The sequence below is a fragment of the Metarhizium acridum genome, assembly GCF_019434415.1.
Source record: "Metarhizium acridum strain ARSEF 324 chromosome Unknown scaffold_13, whole genome shotgun sequence".
NCBI classification, from domain to species: domain Eukaryota; kingdom Fungi; phylum Ascomycota; class Sordariomycetes; order Hypocreales; family Clavicipitaceae; genus Metarhizium; species Metarhizium acridum.
This window is the reverse complement of record NW_027094016.1, coordinates 2,754,757-2,782,445: the sequence shown is the minus strand read 5'-3', so window position 1 is coordinate 2,782,445 and position 27,689 is coordinate 2,754,757. Positions and strand designations below refer to the sequence as shown.

At 52.4% G+C, this 27,689-nt stretch overlaps 10 protein-coding genes across 10 annotated transcripts; 6 read left to right on the top strand and 4 right to left on the bottom strand.

The window, feature by feature from the left end:
* Positions 1-1,157: 1,157 nt before the first annotated feature.
* Positions 1,158-2,219, top strand: J3458_003474 (uncharacterized protein). Its single transcript, XM_007812334.2, has 2 exons — positions 1,158-1,583; positions 1,669-2,219. Exons 1-2 carry the CDS (start codon positions 1,370-1,372, stop codon positions 2,103-2,105), a joined length of 651 nt encoding a protein of 216 aa, XP_007810525.2. The 5' UTR covers positions 1,158-1,369; the 3' UTR covers positions 2,106-2,219.
* TIM54 (mitochondrial import inner membrane translocase subunit tim54) lies at positions 2,217-3,900 on the bottom strand. Its single transcript, XM_007812335.2, has one exon. It carries the CDS (start codon positions 3,692-3,694, stop codon positions 2,327-2,329), a length of 1,368 nt encoding a protein of 455 aa, XP_007810526.2. The 5' UTR covers positions 3,695-3,900; the 3' UTR covers positions 2,217-2,326.
* Positions 3,901-3,946: 46 nt separating this feature from the next.
* Positions 3,947-4,550, bottom strand: J3458_003472 (uncharacterized protein). Its single transcript, XM_066117767.1, has one exon. It carries the CDS (start codon positions 4,450-4,452, stop codon positions 4,105-4,107), a length of 348 nt encoding a protein of 115 aa, XP_065977558.1. The 5' UTR covers positions 4,453-4,550; the 3' UTR covers positions 3,947-4,104.
* Positions 4,551-5,757: 1,207 nt separating this feature from the next.
* CBK1_1 (Serine/threonine-protein kinase) lies at positions 5,758-9,571 on the top strand. Its single transcript, XM_007812336.2, has 4 exons — positions 5,758-6,586; positions 6,713-7,213; positions 7,279-7,752; positions 7,806-9,571. Exons 1-4 carry the CDS (start codon positions 5,955-5,957, stop codon positions 8,104-8,106), a joined length of 1,908 nt encoding a protein of 635 aa, XP_007810527.2. The 5' UTR covers positions 5,758-5,954; the 3' UTR covers positions 8,107-9,571.
* On the bottom strand, positions 8,420-9,579 carry sap62 (CWF complex protein sap62). The gene has a single exon (XM_007812337.2). The coding sequence runs from the start codon at positions 9,449-9,451 to the stop codon at positions 8,729-8,731; it is 723 nt and encodes a 240-aa protein (XP_007810528.1). The 5' UTR covers positions 9,452-9,579; the 3' UTR covers positions 8,420-8,728.
* A 161-nt stretch (positions 9,580-9,740) lies between these two features.
* J3458_003469 (uncharacterized protein) lies at positions 9,741-11,632 on the top strand. The gene is made up of 3 exons (XM_007812338.2): positions 9,741-10,072; positions 10,176-10,668; positions 10,759-11,632. The coding sequence occupies exons 1-3, from the start codon at positions 9,867-9,869 to the stop codon at positions 11,371-11,373; spliced, it is 1,314 nt and encodes a 437-aa protein (XP_007810529.2). The 5' UTR covers positions 9,741-9,866; the 3' UTR covers positions 11,374-11,632.
* A 1,471-nt stretch (positions 11,633-13,103) lies between these two features.
* J3458_003468 (uncharacterized protein) lies at positions 13,104-13,445 on the top strand (the record flags this gene model as incomplete). Its single annotated transcript, XM_066117766.1, has 1 exon — positions 13,104-13,445. One exon carries the CDS (start codon positions 13,104-13,106, stop codon positions 13,443-13,445), a length of 342 nt encoding a protein of 113 aa, XP_065977557.1.
* Positions 13,446-19,813: 6,368 nt separating this feature from the next.
* J3458_003467 (uncharacterized protein) lies at positions 19,814-22,467 on the top strand. The gene is made up of 3 exons (XM_066117765.1): positions 19,814-19,907; positions 19,965-20,066; positions 20,189-22,467. The coding sequence occupies exon 3, from the start codon at positions 20,551-20,553 to the stop codon at positions 21,349-21,351; it is 801 nt and encodes a 266-aa protein (XP_065977556.1). The 5' UTR covers positions 19,814-19,907; positions 19,965-20,066; positions 20,189-20,550; the 3' UTR covers positions 21,352-22,467.
* Positions 22,468-22,630: 163 nt separating this feature from the next.
* Positions 22,631-23,962, top strand: J3458_003466 (uncharacterized protein; the record flags this gene model as incomplete). Its single annotated transcript, XM_007812340.2, has 4 exons — positions 22,631-23,057; positions 23,143-23,276; positions 23,374-23,492; positions 23,568-23,962. The coding sequence occupies exons 1-4, from the start codon at positions 22,785-22,787 to the stop codon at positions 23,960-23,962; spliced, it is 921 nt and encodes a 306-aa protein (XP_007810531.2). The 5' UTR covers positions 22,631-22,784.
* A 1,599-nt stretch (positions 23,963-25,561) lies between these two features.
* On the bottom strand, positions 25,562-27,308 carry J3458_003465 (uncharacterized protein; the record flags this gene model as incomplete). Its single annotated transcript, XM_007812341.2, has 2 exons — positions 25,562-25,947; positions 26,045-27,308. 2 exons carry the CDS (start codon positions 27,306-27,308, stop codon positions 25,562-25,564), a joined length of 1,650 nt encoding a protein of 549 aa, XP_007810532.2.
* Positions 27,309-27,689: the final 381 nt, after the last annotated feature.

Here is a 27,689-nt window from a genome sequence, read left to right as displayed (position 1 = left end):
GCATGGGATTGTCATTGTTGGGATAGCGGTCGCTGGCAGGGTTTTTTTCTATTCTTTTTTTAACGACACCTCAGGACATGCTTGTCCCCAGAAAACTGGCTTCTGAAGTCGACGACACGATTTTGCCTCTGCGCTGGCGTCAAATTACAACGCAACCGTGACGGTGTTGTTACACTTTTACCAGCCGATGGACGCTGTCATGATGCAGTATAGAGACAATAAAAGTTTGGGAATAGTATCTCATTGCATTATGCCTTTCGACTATGGGGGCCAACTGGGATGACAAGACGGACAAGATTATTTTGGGATTTTTTTTTTCGCTCATGAGACGGTTATGCATTGCTTTCAGCGGGTAAAACGGGCTTTGGGCAGGTTGTTTAGTCCATATCGTTGCGCTTTTGGGGCTCTTTTTTTCTTTTTGACCTCTTTTCCCTCTATCTCATTCGATTCTTCCGCCAAGCTTGGTGAATAGCCCGCCATATGCCTCTTGGCCTGGCTAAATTGGCATAACACAGCTTCGGTGGTTCTCTTTTTCAAACGATATTAGAATTTTTTTTTTACCTGTCCTGTCATGGGCTGGCATTTCAGTAGAGACGCACTGGATTATATTTCTCGGATTAGGAGTTTTGTGCGTCCAGTTTTAATGACGAATTTGCTCGGTGCAGGGACATGTACTCATGTACCCTCATCAGTTGGATTTTGATTCATGACTTGAAGAGCGTTCTCGTTTTTCTGTGGGCGAGGCAGTGTTGCCCTGGTACTTGGGCGGCTTTTGCCACATAGAGTCATTCGCTTTGCGGAACATGAGCTGGGAGCTGCTCAGGCATGTCTTTATAGGAGTTTACAAATGGTGGTTGGCAGACTAGGACCTGGTGATGGGCCTGGCAACAATTGCGGTATTCTGACCACTGGGTACCTGAGAGAGGCGTCATGCGAGAGCCGCACCTGCCGGTACCATTAGACGCCAACCTGATGAATAGCTTTAAAAAAACATTGAAATGGCTGCGAATCTCGATCCGTATCATTTGGTGCATGTGAACCGAGCAGAGCGAGACTGGTGTTGTTTGTCGAGAAGTTGTCGGCTGATTCTCGGAATTGTATGTAAACTTGACAACGGGGGAGCCCCAATGCTTCTTGATAGAATATATTCCAACTCTCAATTGCACAAGACACTCCTATAAAAGCAACCAACAATCTCAAATTGTGAAGGAATTGATTAAGTATAACAAGAGCTCTTCCCATACCAGTTTGATGACGTTCATCTATCTACCTGTGGTCACCTGGCCTCACAACTAACCTCATCCACCCTCATCCACCTCTCTTACCTGCCCCCCCCGGGCCAATCTTTAACTCCGTATCATCGACCATTATGTCAAACCGGTTCGTATCAGGCGGGACAATAAACACTTGTTCCGACCCTGAAGCAAAGGAAGCCGTGCCCCGTGCACAGTTAGCCAAGAGCACAGAATGGGAAGCCGTGCAGCAGGAACTGGAGAACGACCGAAAGAGCAGAGAGGAGCAGAGGCTGAAGGCTGCAGCGGGGGAAGAGAGAAGCCTATACGACGTGTTGCAAGCCAACAAAGGTGGGTATCCTTGTATTTTGCTCCTTTTCGTCGCCGTCTCTGCCTGGGGAGCATTGGGCGGGCTAATGTTGCACCCTGGCCCCAGCTGCCAAACAGGCTGCTTTCGAGGAACAGAACAAGATTCGGAACCAGTTTCGGGCTCTGGATGACGACGAGATTGAGTTTCTGGACGAGGTTGTCGCCGCGAAGAGGAAGGAGGAGGAGAGGGTGAGGCGGGAGACGGAGGACGGGGTGAGGGCGTTTCGGGAACTGCAGAGGCGGAGTAGCGGCGGGGAGGCGGTGGGCGAGGGGCACGACGAGGGGGACGATTGGGGTGTTGGGAGGAAGAGGAAGAGGAAGAGGAGGGACAGGGAGAAGGCGGTGGTGAAGAGGAAGGCGGACGGGGGACAGAGGCCGGCCGAGAGTCCGAGTCGGGACGTGAAGCCTGCTGGTGGGAATGTAGAGACGGACAAGAAGACGCCGGTTGAGGGGCCGGCGAAGAAGGGCGCACTGGTGGACTACGGCTCAGACAGCGATGAATAGTAGTACGTTGGAGCTACTCGCAGTGATGGGGACAGCAAGTGAAGTTATTCAATGGTATTGAGTAGGTGATGCCATGGCCCGTCTGGCTGCTTTGTCTGCGCGCCCCCCCCCCCCCCCCCGGGCCCTTTCTAGCCTATGAGTTGTTGTGTGCAATAGCATACATATAATAGTACAAGTCGCCGCATGGCTTTAATGCTCAATTCCCTCTCTTCGAGGACAGCCTAGTCATCGTCCAAGTTGCCGACATTGGGACCCTTGGGCTTTTCGCTCCATGAACGAGCCCCCCATCTCCAGAGACTCCTCAGGCTACCCTTGATCCAGCCCTCGACCTCCTCCTCCGGCACGATAATTTTGGCCGCGCGCTCCTCGTCTTGGGGCCGAATCTCGAAGCGCCTCATGCGCTGCGCAATTCGCGCATCAATGACCATGGGGCTCGCCCAGCTTCTCTCCTTTTTAGGTTCGGAAGCAGCCTTTTTCTTGTCCTCTTCCGTGGCGGGCTCCTCTTCCTTCCACGTGCTCTTGGGCCAGTCCCGCTCTTCTTGTTCCAGGAGGAGCTGCTGCTCGTACCGGCCGTCGGCCTCGCGGTAGTCGCGGGCGGTGGCGAAACAGACGGCCGCCACCTGGCGGCCAATATCGTCGGCGAGCTTGCGGCGGTTGAGGAAGCGGCCGAGGCGGACGAATGTCTGGCTGAAGCCGAGACGATGGGGAAAAGGGATGGCAGCCGAGGGGGAGAATTCGGACGGCATGTGGACGGGGAGAGAGGCGGACTCGTAGTCGTCTGTGGTGTTGTGCGGGCGGGGCTGCGGCGGCCGGGACGGCTTGTCTTCCTTCTTTTGCTCCTCCTTTTTCTCCTCGGGTTTGCTCTCGGCGGCCTTGTCGCCGGCTGGAGGACTTTCGGAGTCGGGCTTTGTGTCTACATTGGGCTCTGGTTCCGGCAGAGGCGGCGCATCCAGAGGACCGAGCCAGCCCTCGTGCAGACCGCGTATGTACTCCTTCCAGGCATGGCGCCCGATGACAATATCACCCTTGACGCCCTCATACTCCTTGAGGCCCATCTTCCTTCGCATCTCCTCCACGATCGAATCATCCGTCTTGGGGATCTCCGCGCCCGGACGCTCATCCACCATTCTCGACCGCCGAATCCTCTCTGCCACTGCCGCCCGCACGTCGCCCTGCTGCCTCCCCTGGACAAACTCCCAGTCCAGCCCAGACGCCGACAGCACCGGCTTCACATACTCGATGAAATGGTCCTGAGCGACGCGCAGCCCGTCGCCGGGCGGTGCCTCCAGATAGACGGTGAGTTTTCGGGGCAGGGCGTTGGCAGGGCCGATCAGCTCGCGGGACAAGGGCTCGACGGCGCGGCGCCATTTCGCAGTCGCGCGGTTCTTCTCGCGCTTGTCGTAGATGATGGCCGTCGTGAAGGCGCCTGTGATGGCCCAGAAAATCATCCAGTTCCGTGAGGGGAGCTTCTTGGGGAGCGCAGGGAGGCCGAGCATTTTGAGAGCCGGGTTGCGAGGTTTCGGGGGAAGACCTGCCCCGGCACGGGCCTTTTCGGCTTTTTGCTGCTCGTCCATTTGGACAGTCTTCATGTAAATGGCTATATGTGAATCACTCGACCTAATGAGGAAAAAAAAAAAGATGTGTACAAAATGGTCGTTGGCGCTTGTGACGCCGCGCCGAGATGTAGAGCAGCAGAGTGCTGGTTGGGGTTGTCGTCTTCGACTCTTCGATGCTGGGCAAAACAATTGGGTGCGATAAGGAGATGGCGTCTGATAAGGCTCGGAATGGAAAAACGAACAAGCTCGGGGTTGAGCTCACTACGTTCCGGAACTACGGCGCGCCTTGTAAGCATCGCTGCGATAGCAAATGTAAAATTTGTACAATAGTTCTTGTATTTTAAACGAGGCTGCTCAGTCGACCATGTGATCAACCGTGCCGTCTTACCACCTCGTCACGTACAGTACCATGGCCCGTCTTGCCATCACCATCACCCCCGCGATCACAATGCATGGGAAGAGACAGCGACTACCGGGACTGGCCCTTTGGCGCCTATGACATTGAAGAGTGATTTGAATACGGGCATAGTGGGGAGTGGAGGTTCGTGGCGCACAGGAGATGATGGTTTTGACCGGGTCTGAGCCTTCGAGAAGGGGGGATATAGTTGGAATGTCATTTGGGCTGGGCGTTTGGTGTTTTGGGCGGCAAACTGGCAGCATTCAGGTTTGACATAACTTGCGGTAGAGTCAAACAAGTGAGTGGTTCCCCGTTTGCGGGATCGAGCATTTACTTGCGTCCACCTGGGATCCCAGGGGTCTGAGTTGGGATATATTTCATGTACGGTACCCATAGAGCACCTTGCATTACGTTGTTCATTTCCTGGTCCCTATGTGCATGAAAACCCCGCCGGCAGCCACACAGATGGCATATAGCAAAACTCAAATAAGGCATGCATATAGGGCGTGGAAGCGGCAGACGGAAGCGCAATGGCAATGTCATCTTGTTGGGGATCTGAAGGTGATGAACTTGGGGTGTAAAATTTACTCTCGGCACGGGGGGATGAGATGGGAGCTTTTGCACCGTGGCAGACATACGTACTTTCTCGGAGCAGTCAAGTATTGTGGAAAATTGTCGGTGTGCAAGACAAACGGTGAAGACAAGAGGCGCGATAAAAAGCCCGTGATGTCTGCTCCGGAGCAACTACTGCGCAGACTGCATGAAGATGTCCACTTGAGCAGACGGCCCGCTTCCGCACTCAGATTTATGAAAGGCTACTCCATAATTACAAAAGCTTTGGAGCAAACTGCCCAGCTCAGGACAGGGTTCGTTCATTTCTCGGCCGGACAGACGGTCAAGCTACACAGGCCTGATGTTGACGAGCCAGGTTGCGATGCCGTCGGTGATGAGTGATGGACCATGCCGTGACGGGGCGAGACATGCAGCATGACACGCGCTATGACGCTGCTCTGGCCTCGAGCGGCTACTCCCACGAATGACTTGTTGCCATGACACGGCAAATTGAGTGACTTGCACGGAGTACTCAACTAACTTGGGCGAGCAATCAAATCGACTGGCACACCGGGTTGCAAGACGCTGAGTGTCAAAGTGCTTCCCCTGGTCCCCACCACGGGCGAGCCCCTGGGCGTAGATGGGAAGTGGCGTCGTGGGACTCGTGCTCGAGTTTAGTTGTTGGACAGTTGCGGGTTGACCGCCCCTCATCCTCGACTTTACAGAGCACGGAACAACCATCCGTTGTCGAACTGATAGATCATAGATGGATCGATGGATGAATGAAGCAAGTGGGAGGTAAAAAGGGTGAACCACTAAAGTATACCATAGTATATTGGTGTATGCTTCGCGATGGGTAAACATCTTCTGCCGCAGACTGACTGTCTTCGTTGCTTTCGTGACAGTCAGTCCGAATCCATCAACAACAAGTGACAACGTTAGCCAACCATCTTAGAAAAAAAGCAAATGGAACAAACATTACCTAGAAGATCCAATCGTGTCGGGTCCCGCTGTTTTCCTGTGGCCTGAATGAAATGAATCAATGAGCGGATGGCTGAAGATTGAATGGCTGAATGCCCCGAGTTCCTGGCGCCACCGCCGCATTCCCAGGTCCGAACTAGAAAGAAGCAGCAACACGAGGTTCCACCGCGCCTTCCTCAACCTGGCACTGGGCACTGAACACTAAGCAGTGCATCGTCCCCTTAACCAACGACCCCTCGACCTGCGATTCTCGACCTTGGTCCTTCACCACCACGCCGCCGCCGTCGTCCGTCCAAGTCCAATTCCCCCCCAGACAGCTCGGATCGTCGCGGGCCATTGCCAGCACAATCGTCAATCCCAATCATGGACCCCAACGGCAACCGCTTGCACCTCAACTTTGGCAATAATGACCGCCTTCCGGTAAACGACCGAGCCTACCCCACGACACCATCGACGTTCCCCCAGCCCGTCTTCCCACCGCCTAACCCACAGCAGGCCCAAGGAGGCCTTCAACCACAACAGCAGGCCTATGCTGGCGGTTATGCTCCCCAGGGCTACTTTGCGCAGCCTGGTGCAGCCTATCCTGCCGCCTATCCTGCACAAGCCGTCAACAACGACTATGCCCACGCCCAGAATGGCTACTATCAGGCGAGGTCCAATACCCCTGGTACTAATGACCCAAACACCGGTCTAGCCCACCAGTTCTCTCATCAGAATCTGGGTGGTGCCGCAAGAGTTGCTCCCCGGGGGCCTTCTCCCTCACAGCGTCCACGAACCGCTGGTAGCCACCCTGGCGGCTACACCAACTATTCCAATGCGAATGCGCCGCCTCTGCCTTCTCAAACGGCGCCCACCGGCAGCGAGTTCCAGGCCGCTCCCGAGAGGAACCCAGACCGTTATGGCACCAACGCCAACAGTAATCAGAAGAAATGCTCACAGCTGGCTGCGGATTTCTTCAAGGACAGTGTAAAGCGAGCCCGTGAGCGCAACCAAAGGTACATATTATATACACACACACACATACATATATACATCCCCCTCAAATCCCGCTTCCCTTTATGTATCTATTTTTCAATGTGGTTGCGACTGTCCAAGCTGTTTGCTGATACACCCCAATCTAGACAAAGCGAGCTGGAGCAAAAGCTTCAAGATCCTTCACAGAGTGCCACTAGGAAAGAGCAGCTGTGGTCGACCGCGGGCCGCAAGGAGGGACAGTATCTGCGTTTCCTGCGAACCAAAGACAAGCCCGAAAACTACAACACGGTTAAAATCATTGGCAAGGGTGCCTTTGGTGAGGTCAAGCTGGTGCAAAAGAAAGGAGATGGCAAAGTTTATGCCATGAAGTCCTTAATCAAGACGGAAATGTTTAAAAAGGACCAGCTTGCTCATGTGCGATCTGAGCGTGATATTTTGGCCGAGTCTGACAGTCCCTGGGTCGTTAAGCTCTACACCACGTTCCAGGACGCATACTTCCTATACATGCTCATGGAGTTTCTGCCGGGTGGTGACTTGATGACGATGCTCATCAAGTATGAGATTTTCTCTGAAGACATTACTCGATTCTACATTGCCGAAATTGTTCTTGCTATTGAGGCGGTTCACAAGCTCGGTTTTATTCACCGGTCAGCTCGCTCTCCCCCTGTTTGCCTGTTCAAATCACAATCATTCTAACCTAACCCACTTACAGAGATATCAAGCCTGACAACATACTGCTAGATCGAGGCGGTCATGTCAAGCTGACTGATTTCGGTCTTTCCACAGGCTTCCACCGCCTACACGATAACAACTACTACCAGCAGCTTTTGCAAGGGCGATCCAACAGACCCCGTGACAGAAGCTCCGTTGCCATCGATCAGATCAACCTCACCGTCAGCAACCGTTCTCAAATCAACGACTGGCGACGGTCACGAAGACTTATGGCCTACTCCACTGTTGGTACGCCTGATTACATCGCCCCCGAGATTTTCACCGGCCATGGATACTCGTTTGATTGTGACTGGTGGTCACTGGGGACTATCATGTTTGAGTGCTTGGTTGGATGGCCTCCGTTCTGTGCCGAGGACAGTCACGATACCTACCGCAAAATTGTCAATTGGAGACAGACTCTGTACTTTCCAGACGACATCACACTAGGCGTAGAGGCTGAAAACTTGATCCGAAGGTTAGCCAACCTCTTTCAATTCCTACCAATAATCCAACTAATATGTCATCTAGCATGGTTTGCAACACTGAGAACCGTCTTGGACGGGGGGGAGCCCACGAAATCAAGAACCATGCCTTCTTCCGTGGTGTCGAATTCGACAGTCTTCGTCGTATCCGAGCTCCATTCGAGCCTCGCCTGACATCTAACATTGACACCACTTACTTCCCTACCGACGAGATTGACCAGACTGATAATGCTACCGTTCTAAAAGCCCAGGCATTGCAGCAGGGCCGCCAGATCGAAGAGTCGCCGGAGATGAGCCTGCCGTTTATTGGATACACCTTCAAACGATTCGATAACAACTTTCGATAGGTGAAAGGCCAGGCTTTTTGCATCGAGGCGGCGCGTTGTTGCTTGGGGATTTTAAATTAGAATAAATAAGGCTCGAGGGATGCATGGATGTATTGTTGCGGTAAAAGTGCCTGGCTTTGAGAGTTGGCGCAATATGTTCAATGGTAAGGCATGCATGTATCACACAGAATAAATGCTGAGCGTTGTCTGTCATGTATGAGTGCTTGTCAGAGACAACACGGTGAAGGCGAGGTACATGAGATGAGGGACGTGTGCCACTTGGCGAAATCTTTTGCACGAAACTAGTTCAGCGCTGTATGGGTGAGATTTATGTAGCCTTGAACACGGTGATGAGCATTAGTCTATATATGGATGGGTATATGCGATGTTTCCTTTTTCCTGGTCCTTGTTTCATGAATTGACTAGAATTACCTGTGGCCACTCTAGGCCTATTTTATTCTCCGCAGCTGTGTGCATTCTGCGGCCATGATTCTTCCTGGACAGTCCTTCATTGCTGCCGACGCCACGCGCCTTGGTGCCCTGATATGGCGCCATTCTTATGTCTCGCAACGCCCTCTTTTAACAATTGCCCAAGACTCCTTGTTCCCCCAAAACCACCGTTCCCCCCTTCTTTCCAACTTGCTCACCTCCTAGCAGCCAACCCCGGTGCAGCATTAAACCTCTCCTCCCGCTCCGTCATGAACATGACCTGTATCCAAAACTCCTTGGCGTCCGGGTCCCAGAAGCAGAAGCCCCTGCCTTCTCTCTTATCCAGTTCCCTCGCAGGGATCTTGAACCCGACCGTCTCGTACGGCTCGGCGGCGACCAGCAGATACTGAAAGTTCTTATCCGGCTCCTCGACACGCTGCGTAAAGGCATTCATCACCTGCCACTTGGGGCTCATGTCGGGCGCGGCCTCGGGGTACTGCAGCTGGAACAGTAGGCCCTGCTGCCTCGTCACGGGGTCCCGGATCTTGGTGATCTTGTAGCCGGGGCGGCCAATCTTGACGGCGTTGCGTCTCGGGCCGCCCGCGAAGGAGGCGGCGACGCTCGAGGGGAGGCCCGTCGCCGGGTCGATGTTGGCCTTGCCCTCCCTCTGCTCGCGGGCGGCGCGGCGCGCGAGGTTGGTCTGGTGCTTCTTGCCCTGGGTGTGCGCGAGGTACGACCCGTCGTTCTGGTGCACCGTCAGGCAGAGCCGGCACTCAAACGAGCCGACGTGGTTCTTGAAGAAGTACGGGTCCTTGTCGAGGTCGATTGTTTCGAGGGCCAGCTTGCGCAGGCGTTCGCGGCGGTCGGCGTTGGTGGCGGAGTGGGAGGCCACGCCGCCGCCGCCGAATTTTGAGCCCGCGCGGTTTTGGTAGTCCATTTCTTTTTCTTTTCCTCGTTTTTCTCCCTTGTCTCTTTGTCGCTGTGTAGGCCCTTGGGTGAAGAGTCGACTGGGCTGGGGTTGCGGTGTTGAGATGGGCGTGGTTGTGGTGGATGTGGATGTTGGAGGTTGATGATTGAAAAGTTATGGGTTTCGGCTTGCTTCCCCGGGCCGGAGGTGGGTCTTGATTAGGCAGTGGACCAATTGGATGTTACGCTACTCTGCACGGAGTAGTTGCGACTTCTCGTAATAAGTTCTTGTGTTTATTGAGGGGTGCCGACAGCTTCGCCTTTTCTTCTTCTTTTTTTGCAGACCAAGGTGTGTTTGATCTGGATACATCATGCCATATATTGGCTAGGCCTTTGTCTCTTTTGTTTTCCTTGTTTGTCGAACGGCGTCATTCACTCCGTCAACCATGCCTGCTTTGCAGGAGCTCGCGACAACATTGGGGCAAGCAAGGGCCAGGTACATCCAGCAGAACCCCAAATCCAAAGCGCTGCACGCGGAGGCAGCAAACTCTCTCCCCGGGGGCAATACACGGGCCGTTTTACACGCGGATCCGTTCCCGCTGTATATAAAGTCTGGGCGTGGATATCAGGTCACTTCCGAAGACAACGCGACGTGCGTTCCATCCCCAACTGCCACACCTTCGTCTCCACCCCCGACCGCAAAGGCCACGTTGAGCAAGAGGTGAATGTCGTCCATTGCTTCTAAGAAGTGCCAGATACACCGACTTCACGGGCGAGTTCACCGCCGCCCTCTACGGCCACTCCCCCCCCGTCATCCAAAACACCATTACTACTGTCCTGACTACCATCGGCCTCAACCTCAGCGGCACCATACGCGCCGAGCAGTCCCTCGCAAGAGCTATATGCGCCCGCTTCAACGTGTCCAAAGTACGCTTCACAAACTCCGGCACCGAGGCTAATCTCCAAGCCCTCGCTGCCGCGAGACGCTTCACCAAGAAGCGCAAGGTCGTGGTCTTTGGTGGCGCCTACCACGGGGGCGTGCTAGGCTTTGCGGGTGGGAAACCAGCTGCCAATAATGTTGATCTGGACGACTGGATTGTCGCCAAGTACAACGATGTGGACGGTGCGACGAGGGCGATTCAGGACGAAGGTGTGGCGGCGGTTCTTTTAGAGGCGATGCAAGGGGCGGGGGGTTGTGTTGTCGCGACAGAAGAGTTTCTGAAAGCTGTCGAAGACGCTGCTAGGAAGGTTGGATGCCCTTTTTTTTCTTTTGGGACTTGATACGCCTCGACTGTTGGGATCGCCGATTTTGGATTGCTGATTTGCTGTGGCTTACAGGCAGGTGTCGTATTCATCCTCGACGAGGTCATGACTTCGCGTCTTTGCGCGCACGGCCTCGCTTCTATTCGCAGCATCACGCCGGACCTCAAGACGTTTGGCAAGTGGCTCGGCGGCGGCATTACGTTTGGTGCGTTTGGCGGTCGGGAGGACATCATGGCTGCGTATGATCCCTCGCAGCCGGACCCCCTGCCTCACTCGGGCACCTTCAACAACAACACGCTTGCTATGCATGCGGGCTACGCTGGTCTCACGGAGGTTTACACGCCCTCAGTGGCGGATGAGTTTACAGCACTGGGGACCGAGTTTCTGCGTCGTCTGAATGGGGTGAGCAGGTACAGTATACTGTGCTTCACGGGATTGGGAACGGTCATGACGGCTCACTTTCCCGTTAACGGGGAGAAGGATATCCGAGATGGAGCTGATGTAGAAGAGAGGAGCGAGCTGAAGGAGTTGTTTTGGTTGGAAATGCTGGAGAATGGGTTTTGGGTGGCGAGACGGGGGCTTATTGCGTTGATATTGGGCACGCCGAGGCGTGAGCTGGATAGGTTTGTGGATGCTGTGGAGGCTTTCATTCAGCGATATGAGGCTTTTTTGAAGCCGACGGTGGGCTAGTAGTGAGTTTTGATACTAGGCTATGTGTTGATTGGATGTGAGGATGCTGGTATCGCGATGACGTGTTGAGGATTTCATGTAGTGTGGAGGAGACTTTCTGGACGGGGCAAGGTAAAAATACAGGTCCATTTTGCGGTGTCGAGGAGGACTTATATAAGCATCGTGAGGAATGATGGAAATTGCAATATTAGATACTTTTTCCTACGGCGCCTCGCAGGTATATATTCGTGAGACTATCAACAGCCACTTGCGGTCTGCGCCCTTATGATCCCTTGTTTTCATTACAAGTTCATTGAAGTAGACGCCGCACTTGCTAGGCGTATAGTTGTGAGGGTAAAATGCGTTTCGCAGTTTCTTTCCCCCCGTCTGTCTTGTCACGGTGCTCAAGGCTCGTGCACGCGACACATCATCGCTCCCGTCCAAGCTTTGCAGGCAAATACATACTTCTGACGTGCATTCAATGTATTGACTGGGACCATGCCCAAAACCCCTCAAACAGACAAATGCATTCAGAAATCGCATATTAAAGGAAATCTGCCACTATATGGCGGCATTTTATCCCCAGTCGGCATAAACTCCGGCCGTCTACCTTGGTAGATGAATCCCCTATCATGATCTGGTATCTTTTCATAACATTACAAATCTATACTTTCTCGAAACAGTAGATCTTGTTTTGATTTTGCTGCCCACCCCCAGGATATAAGAAAAAAAAAATCATGGCCGGTCAAACGGTCGTGCATATTCGAGCATAAGGTGTCGCAATTTAACTTTTACCTGCATAAGACATTCAACGTACCTGCGCACTTTCTGGCAAACCCAATGCCCAAATAGCACCGTCGTGGCAAACCACCGACTGGTTAATGCGTCCAGATGGAGTAATACCCGGATGTTGTAAGGACGTTTATGGAGAGACACCGGGAATGGGTCCAACGTTGCTACGCCGACACCTGTTGCACTGCTGGACGCCATGTAACATGTTCATCTCCGTGATGATGGGGTTTAACAGCCTTGTTCTGCCTGCGGCAACAGGGCCGATTTCGAGCCGCGGGTGGGTGTCAACCATTTTCGTAGGGCAAGCAAATAGCACATGCGAAATGTAGCTTCGTTTTGTATCGCCTGGATCACATTCGACCAGGAAACCAGAAGCAACGCCGGCGCCGGCGCCCAGGCCAACTACTACTACGTGGCAAACCATCTGGATGCCTCGTAAGAAAGCTTGACCAACGAGATGCAGATGCTCATTCAGCCCTGTGATTGGGATCCTTGTCGTGCCGACTCACTTCTGCGCTCATCGTGGCCAAGCTACAAGTTGTAGTTGGTGAGCCTTCATGTACACTCCACACCAAATGGTTGGGACGAACCAAACGGATGGTGAATGGTTTGAATGAGCCAAAGCTCTGAGGGCCCAAAGTCGCCCCCAAGTTGAATCGAACCTGTGCCCAAATGGTGTTGCCAATGCAATGTGGAAGACGGGACATCTTTGCTAGCTGTTCCAACACGAGGCCATGTTGACATGGTTGACCACACTCATTCGCTCGTGGTCCTCTGTGTTCTGACCAACCACCGTTTCAAGACGACACTGACCCCCGAGGAGCAACGAGATGAAGGTGTGCGAGGCTCATTTTGCAACGTCTTGAATTCCAAGTTTTCCCTTTACTTCGGGCTGTTGGCGGCGCTGATCCGCCACGTCCGTCGTATGTAGCCGTACGTGTGAATCGAAATCGACCAGGATGACCCGAAAGCCTGGGTCGCTCCCGGATGTGTGCCGGCAGTTGACTGCGATTGTAGTAATTCTTTCATCGCATTACTCGTTAGACTCTGCTGTGCTGACGGCTCGGCGGCCGTCGATATTCGGAATTCGCGCCTTGCTCACGGAGAGGCTGATGCTCCGTGCCAGAGACAATTGCGACGTTGAAGCACATACATACATCAGCATTGACCATGGCTACCAGGGTCGTGACAACCATCACACCTTATCAAACCGGGCTAACAATGCTGTCACAAGCTCAGCTGTGCCAGGTGCCAATAAGCTCTGCCCAAGTCAAGTTCCTTCACTCATTCAAGCTCAATGATGCATGTGCTGGTCCGGATACCCTCTCCAACATTCCAGTTTTGTACGCAGGTACGCTATGGGGACCACTCGAGATGAAACACTCACGCATCGAATCATTCTGGACTATTGACTTCACTTTCGGGTATCCCGGCCTATTGAAAATTAGATAAGATGTGACCTCGTGAATTGTACCAGGAAGCACAAGCGCCCCTATGGTTTGGCCGTACTTCCCGTGAATGTATCGGAATACGATAGTTGTGTGTTTATCATAATATCGTCAAGCAATTGATTGGATGAGCCAAGCTATCGTAGCATCTATTCTGTTGAGTTATTGAGGCCATTTTGGGAACTGGAGACTTGTAGGTGACTGGTGGTGCGTTCGCGAGGTGTACACCGTATGGCCGCTGAGATAGTTTGCACCAAACGTGTTGGTAGAGACTACTTCAGTCTATTTCAGAAGTGATACAAGTCGTCAAATTTCTCTTTTTGGTGTCGACGCTAAATGCGAGTCGGAGCTAGAAACTAGAGTGCTAGCAGCTGCGATAGCGGTGAGGTTATCAACCGCCAAGCGCCGTCGCTTCTCACAAAAGAAACCATGGTCACACGCTATGCTTAGTTCTGCTCGGTGACATTGGTTTGAACGGTCTGACAGGCACTTCTTGACTACCAAATACCGGCTGATGGAGGCATAGACGGATTGACGACAACAATACTGAGCTGAATACAGGACGCGTAGCACATGTAGCTGGTTATGATAGAGTTTAGCCTCCACGTTGTCCGGACGGAGAGGACTCCAGGAACTCATTTGTGCTACCTCTCTGGCTAATGCCAAATGGATGACCGGCCATTCCCATATTTGCACGGTGACGAGGAGGACACTCTCTGACCACACTGCCCATAGCATGACATCGCAACTAGTGCACCCACAGACCGAGCTAAACGTCTGGTCTCTGATGGGCTTGGTGTGCTGCAAAAATGTAATGTATTAGTCATGTCTGTCATGAGCGCGGACGGCAGGCAAAGTATGTACTTCCCTCTGTGACAGACTTCCGGATCACTTGGTTACCTTGAGAATTTTCTCTTCCCAGGATTGAAGCAAAACGGCCATTGAAGTCCGCTCAACTGAGCGCACTTGTCATGACGCACCTTTGCTTGCGCGTAGAGAGATGTGCAGTGGAGCGACCAAGGCTGGGGACGGTCAGCAGCCACAGCAGACGGGTTGTTTCAAGATATTGGACGAGCAGGAAAAATTGCCAAGCTGCTTTTAAATGGATTAAATAGTCGCAAGCGTATCGCCATCCACAGGTTGGCCATGGCAATCCCTTCCAAGACGGGCCGCGCGGGAGGTTGGCACGGATGCTCCCTTGGCGGATTGTTGCTCTGTAGTCTCGGGCTCAAATGCCAGCTCCTATCCTCAAGGCTTCGGTAGAAAACCTGGTAGCTGCGAGAGCAAACACAACTTGCCGGATCATTGTATTCTGTCAGTTGCTCTCTGATTGCTGTTGGGAAAAGCAAACCTCGACAGCCTGCGATCAATTACTAGTACATCCTCCGCAATAGTAATCGTAACACGCGGAGCAAAAAATGTCTTGGATGGACTTGGCTCAGGTGGACGCACGAGTCAGGGCGTCGTCCTGTTGGAGCCTTTTCCAACGTGTCACGTCCCAGCACCACCAAGTATTCCATCTCCTTCCCCCCTCGTCTTTTTGCACACGTCTAATCAGGACTTGAAATGAGAGTCTTTTGCGATAGAGATATTCGCAGATAAAATGAGAATGACTTTCTCAGCTTTATCGACGCCGCTCTAGCCCCGTACGGTACAGCCGGAAGTCTGTGCATCAATCTAGAGACTAACCGAGACAAGAGCGGGGAAGAACCGATGATCAGGTGAAATCGTTGTAATCGTGATGCTCAGCTGTCCATGACTAGTTGTAGTAGTTCTGTACATTGGACGATCTGCAGAACTCCATGTTTGTAACATGTCGATAGCGCGAGACTACTTGTCCAAGAACTGGCCTGTCGACACAAATTCACAAGAACAGTCTTGTTAAATGCTGGTTTCTGAAACGAACATACAATGCCGCGTCGCTAGCAAGAAGGCGGCTCGGTGAGTCCCGGCGAAATACTGGATGATGTACCAAGACCTACTGGCCCTTTACTGAAACGTCCATGTATGCCATCACCGTCCTGAATACAGGCAGGCATTGCAGAAAGCATCGACCCAGACTGCTTCATGTGATCAGTATGACGCTCAACACAATACATTATGCTTATGAAGCATCCACACCATGCCCCTGTACTTGCCTCTACACGTGTCTGTTCCTGGTTCCTTGCAGACTGGTTGGAGCGGTCCTATGAGGAAAGCAAGTTTGCGTGCTTTTTGTGCAAAGAAGCGGTGAAGTTGCAAAACATTGGCTCTGTAGCTCCGTTTCAAACCGCAACGACTCAAGTAACGAACGCACCGCCAAACCCCGTCCACTTTCATTTGCTCTATGTCCCTCCACACTCCACACCACCTCGTCGTGTGCTCCGCTCCAGTGCCAGGCCTGCTGCTGGTGTCGTGGTCTGGCAGGAGGAGCCCAGTTCTGGCAGCGCCACATGTAACGGGTTAGGACGGTTAAAGCCGCCGCTGCCCCTGGCCTGGCCCCGCAACATCAACTCTCAGTACGGGGTGAATTCGCTCTTCAAGCCACTGCCAGGGCGCACAGCACAGCGATGGTATGATATGACCACAGAAACCTGATTCCACTCGTAAAGAAAAATGTTGTTACCCTTGCCGACATCCCAATAGAGCAATTGCGATAATGCTGTCGTCACGAACATCCTTGCTGAACCAGGCTGCTCAGCCTTTGTCGAGTAGGAGAGAGAAGTATTGTAGAATGCTACGGAGTACTCCGTACTGTATCACACTCCCCGGCCTCGGCTTGGCAACCGAAGGGGTCCTGGTAGCCGGAAACCCATGGGGTCGAATAATTAACGGTTCAACATGGACCATGCCATATCGGTATTACATTTACAAGATGAAGGGTTTCTGATAAATTAATACATGTCCGATCATTGCCCAGTTTTTGGCGCATTCCCCATTGTTGCGAACAGAAAAGTGTTGTATTATCGCCAATCCGAGAGCCGAGGCTTCGTATGAGTCTCCGTCGGTTACTTTTTCCGAATTACGACAGTTGCCATCGATTTGCAAACAACGATGGCTGTCTTCATCTGAACGGATATGCAGGCAGGTCGGTGAGCAGAATGATGGACTGTTTCATGTTGAGCCAGAAGCCCGGAAATAAGAACTTTCCGCGTCGAAAATGTCCTACTTCGCGATTATTCCTAGGGTCAGGCACGCAAGGCTGATGGTGATGGATGTGGTTCACTGAATAACGTGTTGTAGTTCATGGTTACCGGCCGCCGGCTTGTTGCAGGCCACCCGGTGTGTATGGATTAATTAGTTGGTGCCGTGTTGCGTGGGTGCTTGGCTGTGCCTTCTTGTGGCGCTGAATTCATCTTGCGCAAGGAGCATTCAATAGGAATGTACGGAGTAATGGGCTCCTTTAATTAAGACGCTGTTGATCATGCACAGTCCAAAGAGTTGGATTGCTCGACAGACTGACTGGGAACCGACTGGCTTATTTCCAAGGCAAACTACATTGCGAAACAGCCACGCCGATCTGGGCAAACTAGAACAACTTGACCCGGGTTTGAGTTAGCCAACCACCGACGAGACTGCAGTGTCCAAGATCTGCCATAGGAAAGTTCTCAAGCCAGACTGACTGATGCTGAGATGATGGTGCTTTGATACACTTGCCATAATGCTTGCGCCTGTTTGCGACCATTGCGACCACTAGTATTGGCAGTAGCAGAGGCGTATTGTATTGGCCCTGGGGGCTTCAGATGAAATATTAGTGATTGGCTAATAGCATGGTTCCTTGGATTTTGGGAGATGTTGCTCACCGGGGCAGGACGACGCCGTTTCATTTCTTTTGTCCAACGGCATCTCGGTGTGCAAGGACTTTATTGTTTCGCCTTGAATTGTTGTCTATTCCACCGGCTAACTTGAGTTGGATCGCTAGTACAGTGGTATTGGAGATTAGCTCAGGGTTCATTGCTTTTTGGTGACTGCTGCTGTCTCTTTTTTCTCACTTATCGTGCTGGAGGTAGTTTCGGTACAATACATCTTCGGCGTGTAAGGATAGAATTTAAGTCGGTTATTGCTAATGCACATAGCCCCCGAGCCAAAGAGGGCATAGCACACCGCGGGTTTACGACGCGTTGACTAGGAGCGCGTGTTTTTATGATGGCATGTCTGCGTTCGTGCGTTTGATAGATCCTCAAAAATCCCCTGTTACCTGCATGTTCATCCTCGATCAAGACCGTCAATTTCAAGCTGACATGTAATACTAACTTCGCCCACTTGTGTTGAGGGATTGTTGGCTGAATTGCACCAACATAATCGGGCGCTAGGTCAGCCTGGAAGACAATGGCCAGGCACAGGCCCAGCATCGGATCTGACAGGTGACGCACGTTGCAGCAAGCACCGTGAACGTACATGTGTTTCTCCAAGCAGCTGTAACACAATTCTTGACGGAGACGTACATACATACGCTCAGTACAACACGGATAAGGTAGAGACGGAGAAGCTGACCTAAGAATAGGAAAAGGAGAGACAATGTATCACACCTAATACAAGTGCACCTGAACTAGCCTGGAAACGGGCGCCAATTGTCTGGTGGATACTCCGTACTCCGTACATGTCGTTTGGTGGTTTTCGGGCTCCACACATTTCAGATGGTGAGCTGGACACCAGGCTATTCTTGGCGTTTGCGGCCGCGTGCCTGGTTCCTGGTGAGGTTAACTTGGGAACGGCCGGTCCTAGGTGGTTAGCTTGAAGGTGTGATGGTGGACTTTGGTGGGAAAGACCGACAAAGAGAGGGTGTCTGGTTTTTGCAGGTGTGGGTGGGTTGGCTTCAGCTGACCCGGAAAAAGAGACTCAACGGTTGCTGGAAGTCTTGTAGCACGCAGACGACGGAGAAATACGCACCGCTTTCTTCCCGCCCATCTGTGATGCATACGCGATGAATGCAAGCATACATAGGAGGGTGAGGGGAGGAGGCACGAGACTTGATGCTCTGGACATGTGTGGACAAGTGTGGGCAGGTTTGAGCATCACTCCTGCACATTGATCGTCGTGTAGCGCTTGGCGCCTTCCGCGCTTTCGTGCAGGTGGTCAATCAGCCTGCGACTCGTAGTCTCCGCATTGTTCATTGTTCTCCAGCCTCATGCATTTCTTCGAATCATGGCCTGACTAATGAGTCCTCCGCCCAGAGCATTCCGGCCAAAGAGACAGCACAAATGGGCTATTGCGTTAATGTCGACGTTTCAAGTCTCCTTCGCGGCAGCTGAATGGCGGGCCTGTCAGGTACGGAGGAAGCACTGCCCAAATTCATGCGGCAGACACCTAACTTGCATGCCATGCAATAATATACAGTGATGTGCTGTCAAGCTCTACGCCAATGCTGGAGTCTTCAAGATTGCAGCTCTCAGCAACTCGGACCAAACCTGCGACATACCCAGCTCACCTGCTTGCCAGCTTACCGCCCCGATATCTCTCCTCGACCCCCTAGCCTCAACATCACATCGGGACCATGTGAACGACTCGTTTGGTTGGACCAAGAACGATTGGGCCACTGAGCTGCCTTGTTGCCACGCCACGTTTTCCTCCTCGAACCTATACTCTGTACAGGAGTACCGGCATCTGACGCAGGGCTGGAACTGAATATCCGCTGAGTGCTACGATGTCACTGACTATCATACATGAGCGAGCCGCCATTCCTCCGTAAAATGTATGGGCCATGGAAGATGATGCAGCGCAAAAATGCAGCCAGACTACGGCGCATCTTCTCTTGCCAATATCTTTGATGCTGAGCTCTCCACAAATGCTACCACCGCTCCTTCTCCACAGGAAGAATAATGGCCTTGGTTCGTCTGTTACACCGAGGTGAGGAGCTTGTTTGCTTTTGAAGCAAAGGCAACAAACACGACCAAGACAAAGAAACAAAAGCACTTTCATCAGTCTTAAAACGAGTCGTTTGTGGCTATCGTGCGGTAGCCTACCTACCACAACTACGCCGGAGCTGTTCTTTGTATGCTCAGAGGATTGCATAGGCCGCCCATCGCCCACTCCTCCCCATTATGGTTGTCCTCGCCGGTGTACGGACATCTTACGGCACCAAGCGGCACGGAGCTTTTGCCTGCTGTTCCGTCCGCCAATGCCGTGCTACTTGGCCTGGCTGTGTGAGAGGTGGCTCATGATGCTTCCTACACCCCTGTTCAGAGTGCCTCCGTCTAATAGCTCGCACACGCCCCTGTCTTGGAACCACCCACCTCTGTCCACTCTCCCCACCGTGAACATCCTCGTCCCGTAGCCCACACGGTTATCAAGAGTGAGCGGTGGTGGTGCATGCATGGTTGAGTGCATCTGTATATAGTATCTCGATCTCCCCTCTTGCTCTTTCCAAGTTGCTACACTAACCTGCTGCCGCAGGGCATCTGTGCCTGGTCATATTGCTCAGTAGTCTCTTATCAGTTCATCTGGTGGGCTGTTTCGAGCGAGGAGCAGTTCTTAGCTTTTCATCGACCACATGTGGTAAGTTATTCCTTGCGGCTGAACCGTGACAATGAGTGCCCTGATCATGTAGATCGTCTCAGCCATTTTGAGGGTTTGGAGGTCTTTTTTTGTGTTGGCCATGGGTTCTAACCGCCTCACAGTTATAGGTCTCGATACTTATATTTTGTGATATATATATATAAAGTTACCAGGAGCTGTCTCGTCTTACCGCTTCCGTCGCTGGCACCGACTAAACTACGTGTATATTCACCCGTAGATGCCGATCGCTACTTTTTCATCAAACACAGTCAGCTGCCTGCTTCTCACCCAGGGACCTCTCGTTACGAGGATTTCATTCTTTCTTTTCTTCTTTTACTTTTTTGTTAGCTCAAGGAGGGCGCACTCCGTGACCCTGTAGTCGGACGGGCTTAAATCGGGCTTAGAGTACAGCAAAACGGCAACTCGCTACGAATAGGTCGTCCCTATCAACTAACCAAGTACGACCGGACCCCCAACAGACAAGATGGAGGACGGACTCTCAACTCAAAACCTCATTATTATCCTAGCGACAATAATACCCTCAATTATGCTCATGGCCCTTGCTGCTCTTCTGTGCTATCGAACCCGTCGACGCAAGGCTCGACTGTTTAACCGAGGCATCACACCTATCGACGATGAAGAGATAGAGTCGTGGAGGGTGGACAGAGGCGGTAGTGAAAAACCGTGTATGCAAGAGGAATCTCAGAAAAACCAATCAAGTCCAAGCAGTCACGGCACCCATCGACCAAGCACGTCGGTCGGGTCCGCTCAAAAGGCGACCAGCGTGATTGTTTATCAGAATTCTTCACAAAAAATTTCACGCATGTCGGAAGACCGGCCGATGGCAATGTATTCGTCGGGCAAAGGCAGCCTTGAGTTGCCTCAAATTCCTGTTCTGGCTAGAGCGCCGAATTCTAGACCCGGCCTCACAGATGATACAGTTCAAGGAGAAGATGCATTCATTTCCTACCCAAAACGTTACCCATCAAGGCTAGCGAAGGCACCACCGCTTATATCTCCTCGACACGGCCGATCCAAAAGCACACGGGCTACTGTATCTCCCCGTGAGCCCTGGTATAGCCAAGGCCAAGATGATCAACTACCTCCACGACGATCTGCCGATGCATTCGTCCGTACCCTGCATTCAGCTCACGGAGAGACTGATGGCGTGTATTCGTCTCGTTCAACTCCTCCGCAAACACCGGGTGAGGATGACATCTTCCTTGGCGGCCTCTCGCCTCGTCCTGTGATTCACAAATCAGAAATTGGGCGGGCTATTGGCTGAACGAAACAATATGAGAGCCTACGGCAGCCCACAAAATCTCTACTTTTCTTTCTTGTCTTGTCAGAAAACACTGGGAAACAGCATGGCATGACTGCTGATCCAACTTGAAACCATTGTCCCACCTTCCAACTACCTGCTGGATCGGGAGTGTGGGCTGAGTCGAGTGGAAAGGGACCAATGGCCGTTTCACGCCTGACAAGGATACAATGACGGCAAATGATATGAAGTTATTCGGCTATCTCGCTTGCCCAAGTCGTTGAAATATCATTGTCGGTGGAAGTCGAGATGCCGTGTCTGAATCCGCCCAAGTCATTTATGACAGGCAGCCGGGGATAGTTTGGTATGACATGATAGTTTCCAAGCTTCTACATTCCACTCTTTCATTCCATGGCATACATGGACTTGTTATTACAACCATCTTATAGATATTGTAAGGATTAGGATGGATATACCCAAATGCGTTCTTGTGTAACAGCAACCATGGGGACATGTACATACATCAGACAGAAGGATGGGCAGTGATTGGATATGCCCTGATACGGTGTTTCTGGAGCCCAAGCCAGCGAGCTGGCTCATTAGTAAAGATGAATATGAGTACATGACGAAATTGCCTTGAAATTACGGAACCAGTGGTTTATGAATATACATGTGGATGCCAATAGATGATGAAATTACACGCCATGACGAAGGGGTACCTCGCCTTGGTACCGAATATGGCCAATATGGACCTTGTTGGCCCTTGAACCGGGGGAGTTGTCAACCAAGGTTGTTGTTCTGTGCGAAAGGACTGGAAGTTTGGTCTGTGGCGAAGGACCCTGGTACAAGAATTGACATGGGTTTTCGCCGTGAGACTATGTAGCAAGTTTGTTGCAATTGTGACGACGGGGCCATCCATCACTTCTGACAGGCGTTGCAGAAGGACCAAAGAATCTTCTCTGCATCTCTTCCTGGCCCTCGGACGCTGCTTGAAGCGCGAACCGGCCGGCATTCCTGCTGCGTTTCATGGAAGATGGAACTGTTCGATTCCAGCGAGCTTTGTCTGCAGAGCGATTTCAAGTAACACGCAGAGTAGAATGAATGAATGTAGCATCATGGAGATGAAGATTTCCAAGTCCAATAAAAAAGGAGAAGAAGAAAAAAACGTCCGTCTCAACAGAGCAAGCAACCGACTCCATCAAAGTGGAAAGCCACTCTACGCGCATCATCTAGTGGGGCACGCGTTCATGTCGCGGGTCGCCACGACCTTCATCACTCAGTCCCTCAGGCTTTCAACCAACCCATTGCGACAAGACGAATTGCTTCACCTCCTCCTCCGCCCATCGCAGAGCCGCAAGGACGGCCAGAAAATCACCGGTACCGCGTAGACATATATACGCGCCTCACGGGGGACGACACCGACGCCAAACCAGAGATAGCCCCGCGTCAGAACACACATGGTCTCATTGTGTATCCGCCGCCCACTCAACACTCAAGATAGAAGAAAAGTGAACCGTCACACCGCACTTCTCCCGCGTCACTCACAAGCCACACACACACACGCGGCCATGCCGGCTCGAAAATCAGACCAGCCTCGCAAAAGCGATGCCCTCATCCCCGACGACAGCACCCTACCCACCGCCCCGGCAGATGAATCACAAGCAGCCGCTTCCGCACCAGAAAAGACCACCAAGGACAAGGACAAAGAGAAAGACACCACCACAATTGAAGTACGCTCACTCTCCTCCACCAAGGGGAAGCAAAAGGGGGCGCAAAGCGAGGAAAATTACCGTCCAAACCGCTAAAGTAATACAGGACCTCACGCTGCCCAAGTCAATAATCACCAGACTCGCAAAGGGCGTATTGCCCCCCAACACGCAGATCCAGGCCAATGCCATCCTAGCCATGAGCAAGAGCGCCACCGTATTCATAAACTACCTCGCTTCACAGTACGGCCTGCGCATTTCCCCAATGCCCAAACAAAAAAGAAGGGTGGACGGGGACAGGTGGTTGGTTTGGAAAAGGGGTTTGCTAACATGGAAGCAGTGCCAACGAAAACACGGTGAATGCGGGCAAAAAGACGGTCGCGCCGGCAGACGTCTTCAAGGCGCTGGACGAGGTCGAGTTTTCGTTTTTGAAGGGGCCCCTCGAGGCCGAATTTGCCAGTGCGTTGCCGTGGACCGAAATTCGCAAAACTACCTGTTCCGTTGCGAATGTCTCGTGTGGCTGACTGGTCGCAGGGTTCAGCCAGATCCAGACGGAGAAACGCACAAGTTACCGCCAGAAAGCACGTGCCAAGCACGACGGCGCCGGGGGCGACGACACGGAAATGGCGGACACGACGGCCGCGGATACGACGGTGGCTTCGGACAAGGTGGGTGGTGCGCCGCGCGCGAAGAAGGCGCGTGTTGATCCTGGGGAGGTGGATGAGGAGGAGGAGGAGGAGGATGCTGAGACGGAGGAGGAGGCGGAGGTTCATGAGGAGGAGGATGACGACGATGAGCAGGCAGATGAGGAGGAGGAGGAGGGAGCGGAAGAGGGGAACGGGAGCAGCGAAGAAACGCAGGATGCGTTGGAAGAGAGAACTGCAAGTGATGACAGGGACGAGGCGTTGGACGGAGACGAGAGTGATTAGATTGAATGATGGCATGGATGTACGGCGAATACACACATCTGACTTGAATTTTGGAAATTTACATGGCATCGGGTGAAGCTCATTCACAATAATTACTTTGGCATCGTGGGTCAAGTTTCCACCTTGTGCAATGGTAATACGGACATAACGCCTCAAGACACTTGACGGCATGTGGACGTGTGAGCATGAAATTTGGAAAGCAAACTTCCCTACAACTCCATATACATAGCGGAGCAAGTACATAAACAATCGATACCCATTCGCCTAACCAGGCAACCCCACGCTCCATCTGATGCACGTAATAGTACGGACAAGACGAAGGACACAGAGCCGTACAACGAAAAACGAGAAAGAAAAAAAAAAAGAAAGAAATCAAAATCAATCAACACAAGACGAAACCAGCAGTAAATCCAAAGCCCATCCTTCTCGGGTATTACACGTCCCCACCAAACCATAATCCAAAAACCAACCGGGAAAATTCAGTAAGACAGTTGCTAAAAAGGGTAAAGAAAAAAGACAGAAGATGGCAACGGGAAAAAAACAAAGGGGGAAGTGGCAAAATAACACGGGAAACTTTGGCGCCTCTGCGTGATAACATCGTCGGACGTCATCCATTCATCTGCAAATAAAAGCCATTTTGCTCGTTCCGCACGGGAATAACTCCATGATGACGAGAGTGGCATTCGCTCGAAATCAACTCTCCTCCAAGTGGTGAACGTTTGCTCCATCAACAAAAACATCAAATTCGACAATAGCGCGAGAGTTCTGAAGCCAGATCACAAAAATCTGGTTGTGACATGGTTTCATATAGTCAAACAATCATCTCAAAAAAGATATAAAAAAAAGAAAGAAAAAAATAGTTAGCATGACCATAGACCGTCTCTATCGGTCGTTTGCGGATCTTCGAGTTTAGTAGCGTTGACTTGTCCACAGAAACAACGATACTTATATTCTGAGAAGCGGCTAGCCAGATTGCACGCAAAGGGTGTAGAGATACCAGTCACGTCGACTTGCATCAGAGCAACGATGCGGACCATTCAGATGTGAAATGGTTATGCAACACAGCCGGCTAACATCCTTTGTCCCAGCAAAAGGTCAAGGTCGTTGAAGCAAAACCAGAAGAAAAAAAAAGGGAAAAGGGGGGGGCAGGGCGTGGTGGCCATGAATGAACGTCGCGCTGAGATATTGTCGTGAGATATCGAAGCTAAGTCGAACCAATTGTGAAAATAAAGACATATATGAAGAGTGAGAAAGGAGAAGAAAAGAACAAGATGAGGAGAAGAAAGTGTTCCAGCCGCCCGACTCCTCTATCCAATCCCGGCCAAATGCTATACACAATTTCGAAGGGCTACAAGCCCCAAAGCACATAGCCTCCCTAACTGGTCTGTATGCTTGGGTATCCAGGAATGCTGCGGGAGTACAGTCCAATATATAAAGCCAACAGACTAGACAAAACAAAAAGCAAAAAGCATGAGCCGGCACAAACATGCTTCACAACCGACAAAGAGAGACCAGGAGCAGGCGTTAAGGTCGTCAGGTATCAACCGGCCGCTGGCAAATGAACAATCCCGAAAGGGAATCAGACTAGAAAAGCTTGCTCTACTGGGGCTGCTGCTGCGGCGTCCACCACTGGGGGGGTGGTGAGTGCTGGCCAGACCAAGATTGAGAGACTTGTGGCGCTCCGGGTGTGCTTTGAGCCATGTACTGTCGTGGTGTTTGGTCCGTAGGATACATGCCTTGGCTTGCACCGTATTGCATACTACCCATGCCTGGGAATGGCATGTTTGGCTGCAGTTGCCCTGCACTCGGCTGGCGTAGATGCGAGGCTGGGGACTGGGATGGGTGAGGCGCCTGGGATTGCGTGGTATAGCTGCCATAGCCGCCATGATGCGGAGTTTGTGTGTTCTGCGACCACATGGCCTGGTTAGGCTGATAATTGTAGCCACCGGGCGCGCCTTGGCTCATGCTACCGCCGCCTGTAGATCCTGAATATACTCATGTTAGCCGTTCACTGCTCCCTCAAAGGGGCTTGTCAATCAATCAACGCCTCCTCAGGGAGACTCGGGGCAAAGGGGTTCTGACCAAGTTGGTTTTGGGCGTGAATCGACTGCGAGTATGGAGCCGCAGTCATCAGCATCTGAGGGCTCTGGGATGACACAACGGGTTGCGTAACGCCAGCAGCAGCAACAGTATGCGGTGAGCTCGATGGTCGTGTGGTTGCGGCCCCGGCATCGGTAGCGCCGACAGTCGGATTCAGGGAAGACGTAACCGGTTGCTCATGAGGACGGCGCCAGATGCCCTGTAAATAATCGCCGCGCATATCACGTTGCTGGTTAACGGATCGGTTGAATTCGGCGGCATGATGCGCCTGTGAATGGATCTCTCCCAGTGGCGATGGCCTGGTCTGGTCCTGATAGGCTGGGCCGGTAATCTCCTGGCGAGGGCCGCCTTTGATAATATTACTGAAGTCCCTAGGGCGAGTGTCGCCTAACTCTGGCCCGACTGTTAATCCAGGCATTCTTCCAATGTTTCCAGGTGGCGCTCCCATCATACCTGTTTGGACCAGATGTGTCGGTGGAGCACCAGGATAGGGTCCGGGGGTATTGTTATAGACGATCTCGGTGTGAGGACCGCTCATAAGGAGGTTATTTTGGGCTTCGGCCGCCTCTCGGGCCTTGGCGGCACCTGGTCTCTTCTCCCCAGCCAGATCTGCCTCGGTGAATCCCTGTTTGCGGGCCTTGGTTTCCCAGTAGTCATCCCGGACGCGGCGGCCATTTTCAATAACGCGACTCCCAAATTGTCTAAACATGGACCGAGCAGTCACAATGGCAATCTGTCTGGAGCGGTACGAAAAGGGCAATATCTCCTGCTGGACAAGGTCATCCTTTTCGGCCTGGCTGGCAATGATTTTGAAGAGAGACCTGTTCTTGTTGAATAACAGGTAGGAATCACGGTATCCAAGCACCCTGGCACACTCGGTCGCAAGCATGAAGAGTTTGTCGCCTCGGTTGGGCACCAGAAAGGTCCGACACCGGTAGGTTCGGTTGCCAAGAAGCTGGCCGTTGGGCATAACCTTCTTCTCACCAAACTCATCGATTTCTCTTGGCAGATACTCATCGCCAGCTGGGTTCAATTGGTCGGTAGTATGGTCTCTCACGGTTGGCAGGGCCTTGACTGTGGACTTGGTCGGCGTCGTCTTGGGGGGCGCCCCGGCCGGAGTCGTGGCATAGGCGGGAGTCGTCTGGCTCGGCAAGGCAGAGCTTTGAGACTGGGGAGTCTGCGGCGGCGCACCAGCCTGCGCAACCCCGGGGGCGGGCGGCTGCCCAGGAGCGTCGGATGGCTTCATTTGCTTGATTCGCTTCGGATGAGGCGGGGAACTGGCTGTAATGCAAAAACATGAGTGGTTAGCCTCTTACGCGTCGTCTGTAGCGTGCTGCAAAGCGCCAAATTATGAAGAAATAAAAATGAGCAAAACGAGAACACAAAATGCCAGTCTTCTCGTCATCGCTCCGTCTACGGCCACTTCTGGGTCTTTTGCGTATCGTAACACGGCCGTATTGAGCTTCGGAGAATGGATTGTGGCGCACTGCGGCCCTGCGCGCGCACCGTACCCCAGGCAGGACAAGGCAAACGTCAAGTTGGGTGAAACCCTGCCACGACATACCGTCATCGCCGGGCTGCAGGATGTTGTGAGAATCTGAGGACCGGCTCCGCTTGAGGCCGCGAA